The sequence below is a fragment of the Rhinopithecus roxellana genome, chromosome 6 (genome assembly GCF_007565055.1).
Source record: "Rhinopithecus roxellana isolate Shanxi Qingling chromosome 6, ASM756505v1, whole genome shotgun sequence".
Taxonomy (NCBI): Eukaryota; Metazoa; Chordata; class Mammalia; order Primates; family Cercopithecidae; genus Rhinopithecus; species Rhinopithecus roxellana.
Window position 1 is genome coordinate 11,312,834 of NC_044554.1, and position 6,000 is coordinate 11,318,833.

Sequence of the window (6,000 nt, forward strand, 5' to 3'; positions counted from 1 at the left end):
TCTAATTTCTTGATGTTCGTGACATCTAGTTACAGCACGTTTGGGTTTAGAGACTGAGGGTGGCTCTCCGTAGGGGTCCCACCGCCTGCTGGTGAAGTACTTGGCACACCCTGCGCTCCCCTAGGTTCTAGCTTGCATTCTGGTCTCTAACTGAATGGTAGCTCGCCTACGTAGCTTGAGGGTTTCAAGGACTCCTCCTGGTCAAGAGCTGGGTTTCCCTATTCATTTCATTTAAACGAGCTCCCATGAAGGCAACAGGGATCCACTGTACTCCAAGGGGCACTCCAAGTTTCCTTCAGAGAGGAAAAAGAGAGATGGGGCTCCCAGTACCCACTCTCCCCAAAGGCGAGTTTCCCAGATAAGTTCAATTCGGGCCCGAGACTGAGGGAGTCACCCTCCGACCAGAAGGGCTGCGTGGAGGACCGGAGACCCAAAGTTGGGCCTCTAGGAGAAGCAGCTGGCGCGCAGGAGCTCCGCCGCCCGCACCCCACGCTCGCCCGCAGGGGACGCCCTCCCCCCACGCCAAATCGTGGACGCCCGGCTCCGCTTCTCCCCAAGCGGGCCCGCGCGGCAGCTACCTGCAGCACTTGGCCAGGCTCTCCCGCAGCGTCTTGCGCTCCTGCAGGCACCGCTCGTGCTGTTGCTGGAAAGCGAGCTCGCTGTAGACCGGCCGCGATACCACATAACTGCAGCTGTATTCGGGGAGCTGCGGCGGCTCGGACCTGCCGCCCGGCGCTGCCATGACCTGCTAGCCAGAGGACAGCGAGGAGGAAGGAGATACGGTGCGGGAGGACGATCTGAGGTGAAGAGCGAGGAACAGAAAGAAGAGGATCACCTGTTAGCTGTCACCCAGCCCCCCGCCAGCTTCAGTCGAACACAGCGAGTCTGGTCCGCGTCCTGCAGCCCTCGGCGCTCGCGACAAGCGCCCCACGGCGCGCACGACCAGCCTGCAAGTGGGCACCTGAGAACCTTTGGATCCCGTGGCCTGCACCCGCTGAGCGGGGTTCCCCAAACTTGAAGAGAGTGAGCCCTGCTTTGGGGCTCCCCAAGCTCCATCCAGTCCCCTCCGGCCGGCAGCTAGGGCGCTGTCCGCGTCCTGAAATCTCCCTTAAACCAAGGGGCTGGGGCAGGGACCAAGGGCGCGTGCAAGGCTGGAAGGGACCCTGAGAGTTCCTCTCTCCCCGCGCCTGACCCCGGACGCAGCTGCAGGCGCGCACTGGAGGAGAGGTGCAGGCCCCCGGGCCAGGCGTGGAACCCTCAGGGCGCGCTTCGCGGGTCCCCAGGAGGCGGGCGCTGCAGGCACATTCCAGCAGCTGTCGTAGCCCTCCCGGCGGCAGAACTTTCAGTTTATTGAGCAACTCTCTCCCCCCGTCCTGTTTTCCGAGCCGCCTGTTCGCTCTCGGAGTCTCAGAAAAAAGGCTGTACTGCCCCCTGTCCGCCTGCTCCGTGCCCCCTCACGAGTCCCATCCGCAACCCTCGAGGCCTCCCTGGGAGGGGAGCCCGGGCCGGGCGGTGAGGGCATCTTCAGGGAGAACTCACCTGTCTCTGCTCGCGCCCCGCCCGGAATGCCCCGGGGACGCCCCTTCCGCTGCCTTTATAGCGTTCTCAGAAGGCAGTGGGACGTTTTATTTACGGAGCAACAGAGACACCTTGGTCGAAGGGAAAGACACACACAGGCTGCGGTCTTTCCCAACCGATCCCATCAGGAAAGAAATCCTACCCCTTCTGCATTGTTTCCCTTTCCCGAACCGGGAAGGTTGAGACTCTTACTGGCTGCCACGCAGGGGCCACCCGGATCCTCACTCTTCCCCATTTACTAATCTTGCGGGCTGCGAGGTCAGGGGCGGGCCAGGCCTTGTGGGACTCCTTACAGGAGAGCAGAGCCCGCCTAGAGGAAGAGGTCCTCGGTCTCTGGGAGTGCTGACCTTGACTCCTAGGTTGTGTTATTCAGCGAACTCCACAGCCTGCCACAGGTGCTCTCATACCACATGGGGAAGAGGAGCAGAGGCCAGGTTTCTATATTTATAAGCCCTTGGATTTCTAGAAAGTCTTTTAGGAGTATTTAGTGGGTGGAGGATATAGGGAGTTCACGATCTACTCAGCTTTTAGCTACCTATTCTACGCGTGCATGTGTGTGTGTTTTATTTCACAATCCAAATCAAGCGTCCAGGTGGACCTTTCTTACCCTCTAGACTCTGTTTTTTTCTTTTTTTTCTCATTCTGCTGTACAATCAGGGAAGGAATAAACTGGACTACATGGAAATCAAGACTAGAAGAGAGGGGGGAAGAGCCGGAGCTATCTTACCTCACCAGTGTTTTGTCTTCTGTTGGGATAAACTTTGCTAAAACTAATGCATGGTTAAGATGAAGGGCAGAAGGAAGGGTTCGATAAACCAGAACATTCTCGCCTGATTATCAGTGTTCTGAAATAAATACAGAAGAGGCTTCGAAATACAGACCTCTGTACATCAACCTTCGGTTACCCACCTACCTTGAATATACAGACCATGACAATTCTACCAGCTCCTGGAAACAGAACTCAGAACTCGTCTCCAGAGAACCCTGATGCAAATTCTCTGAAATGGTAGTCAGCATGTGTGTTTTCCTGAGAAGTGAATGAGTCAACAGCTTTCAACAGATCTTCAAAGGGTTACTTGACCCAATGAAGTTAAGAACCACTGAAGAAGAAACTAAAAAGAAAATCCAGGTCATGAACTTTGCAATTTTTATTCACATACAGAGAAGAAGGGAGGAATCTCTTGTGTATGTTTCATTTATGTATACCAGTGGTTCTTAACAAAGGGCTTTTTTGCCCCCAGAGGTCAATGCCTGGAGACATTTTTTGGTTGTCACACCTAGGGGATGCTACTGGGATTTAGTGAGTAGAGGCCAGGGATGCTGCTAAACATCTTAAAATGAAGTTTGCTATCACTCTAAGGTTTTGCATGTGACTTTAACTGTACATTTATTAATAAATTGCTACATGTACTAAAATATGTATCTATCACCATCTATGTATATATGTGTGTATTTGTTCATTATTGTTGGATGTATAGCTCAACTCCACTAAAATAGAGGAAAGTGTTTGTTTTAAAGTAGATTCTGAATATACTCACTCTGTATACCCTCACCCATACCTTCAAGATCTGGTGAAAACACTGTCTCTTGCATGAACATTCTTTGATGCTGTAGTTCAGAATTAATCCAGTCCCTTTTCTGGATTCTCTTCATACCTTATCTGATCCTCTCTTAAGTTACCTCTCACTATCTACCTTAGTAACACAATTTTATTTACATACAAGTCCTATCTCCCTCACTAGACAAAAACTTCTTGAGGGCAAGCACTGTGTCTCCTTTCAACCATTATTATCCTCTCTCATGTTTTTTGACGAGATTTATCTACAGCCCAAACATACCTTTGTAAAAAACTAAAAATTACTTTACATATTTGATCTATGGCTTTGTTTTTCTCAATTAAGAGCATGCTATGGATTATCTTTGCAAGTGAGCACATAAGGATTTTTCTTAACCTTGGAGATGGCTAATTAGGATTTCAGAATTATCAACTCATATTCGTAGCTCCATGGCAACTCACCTACACAACTCACAACTCTTTATTGAATTAATTAGAAGGCATTCTGTACAAATATAAATATAGTCCATATCCCATTCTAATATGGATTTCTGCTCCTTGTTGCTTGCTATTTTGAACACTTTTAGTCTGGTCCAGTCAGGCCTGTAAACCACTTTGCACCAGAACTTGGCAATGGTTTATTGGTTCAGAGGATTAAGGAGTGGGGTAAGGCTGGCGGAAGGACAGAGGAGAAAAGACTTGAATAACAACAGGAGGCAAAAGAGTAACTTCCCTTGGCTAATAGAATTCTTATTTGAAATGCATCTCTCTGTATAAGAGTTTGGTTCAATAATCACACTGTAATAAGTCCTGCATGTGTCTGGATGAAGATAATTGCTTCTTTCTGTTAAATGCTTTTCTATAGCAGAAATACCTGGGGTAGAACAGAATGGTATCTGTGTTACAGGATTCTATAAGGGTATAGAACTGCTGTTGTCATAGGTAGAAGGCAGACTGTTTGAATTTGGCTGTTTTGAAAACAGAAGAGTAGGAGGAAATAACAGCTTGCTCTCCCCACCCTATTTAATTGTGATATTAAACACCTTAGATTACTCACTTGGGCTTTACAAGGCAACCTTCACCTGTTTCGCACAGAGGTGGGTGGTTCGTATTTATCAGATTGTAATCACATTCAGGACTTAATGTGCATCACTTAAAATAAATGTCAGACAATATTATTGTTACTTTACAGTATTTATTTAGCAGCAAATACTTTTTTAAAAGGCATTTTCTTATTTATCATTTAGGCATTTGCAGTGTAAGACAAACTCCCTTGTTTGATTATGCATTCATCTGTTCATTCATTCATTGGATTCATTAGGAAATTATTTGTGCTGGCTGTGGGTACAATGATGAACAAAAGCTTGTACCACGGCCTCATATTTAGGGGTGCAGTAGACATTCACCAAACAGTCACAAAAAGTGTATCTTATTTCACTGATTATAATATACAGATTTTTCACATTTTATCAGGGTTCATGTTATAATTAATGATCTGCTATTTATTATAGTTTAATAGCATATTTTGTGATTCATAAAATATGAATTTTATAATTAATAGCATTCTATAATTAATAAAATAAAGATATTTACATAAATGTATAGTATAGCTATGCCTTTTTTTTCTTTTTTAGAGATAAGATCTTGCTATTTTGCCCAGGCTGGACTTGAACTCCCAACCTCCAGAATAGCTGGGACTACAGGCACACAGCACCACACCTGGCAGAGTCTCTATGCTTTTGAGTGACTACATGTGCTACAAGAATGATTTAATTGAGTCCTTCGTTTATTTAACTTAAGAGCAGTCAATCTTGCTGCATTACTTTTGTCTGAGAGCAACTATTGTGGTATAAATTTTTTCTTTCTTTCTTTTTTAACAATTTAAAATGTTCTCTAATCAGAAGAATTGCAAAAGAATGCAAACATGTTGCTTGGGCGCTGTGGCTCACAGGGTAATACCAACACTTTGGGAAGCTGAGATGGGAGGATCACTTAAGCCAGGCCTAATCCTGAACTTTTATTTCATTATGCATGTTAATTTTCTCAAGATAGCAGATGCTAAATTTCTGCCATACTTATACAAAAAGAGAACTGAACTGAACTTTCATTCAAGATTTCTGATCTTTTCTTCTCTGAACAACTTATTGGGCTTATTCTCAGTAATCATACAGTTCTGCACTCAATTGTTTTCTTGTTTTTTTGTTATTTTTATTTTGCACTCAATTGTTTTCTATTTGTTTACTGTATGCTACTTTATTTTCTTCTCCAGTTATAAGATATGCTCCCTAAGGATATAAATAATACATATCTTTTATGGTATTACAAAAATTAGATGTGCCTATAGTAAATAATTTGGAAACTACATTAATGTATAAATAGTAATCACGTTTTATCTCATTATCCAGATAATCATTAAGTGTTTTGTTTCTTTTTTATTTATTCTTTCTATGCAGACATAGGTATACATTTTTATTAAGTAAGATTATAATGCTAGTCTCTTTATTTCCCTACACAGTACCTTGACAAATTATGACAATATAATAGGTACCAGACTTGTTAAATTATTGATCAATTGATTGTTTAACAATGGAATTTTGAGAAATCATTGGGTAGAAATAAAACTAGTTTTAAAAGAAGAGAATCCGGCTGGGCGCGGTGGCTCACGCCTGTAATCCTAGCACTTTGGGAGGCCGAGGCGGGCGGATCACAAGGTCAGGAGATCGAGACCACAGTGAAACCCTGTCTCTACTAAAAATACAAAAAATTAGCTGGGCGCGGTGGCGGGCGCCTGTAGTCCCAGCTACTCAGGAGGCTGAGGCAGGAGAATGGTGTGAACCCAGGAGGCGGAGCTTGCAGTGAGCTGAGAT

The 6,000-nt window shown here is 45.0% G+C and overlaps 1 protein-coding gene and 1 long non-coding RNA gene across 3 annotated transcripts in view; one reads left to right on the forward strand and one right to left on the reverse strand.

Annotated features, from left to right (window-relative positions):
* The window catches only part of SLC26A4 (solute carrier family 26 member 4), a 53,362-nt gene extending 51,809 nt beyond the window's left edge, over positions 1 to 1,553 (reverse strand). Inside the window, exons 1-2 of one of the 2 annotated variants that reach the window (XM_030932563.1) lie at positions 1,540 to 1,553; positions 579 to 797 (exon numbers count right to left, since the gene is read on the reverse strand). In XM_030932563.1, coding sequence (XP_030788423.1) covers positions 579 to 742 — 164 coding nt within the window. In that variant the 5' untranslated portion in view covers positions 743 to 797; positions 1,540 to 1,553. Of the gene's footprint in view, positions 1 to 578; positions 1,271 to 1,539 lie in introns of those variants that run through there. The other variant, XM_010382433.2, reaches the window with a different exon arrangement.
* Positions 634 to 4,731, forward strand: LOC104677412. Its single transcript, XR_750044.2, has 2 exons — positions 634 to 782; positions 2,236 to 4,731. It is a non-coding gene; the product is annotated as an uncharacterized LOC104677412 (long non-coding RNA).
* The last annotated feature ends 1,269 nt before the right edge of the window (positions 4,732 to 6,000 follow it).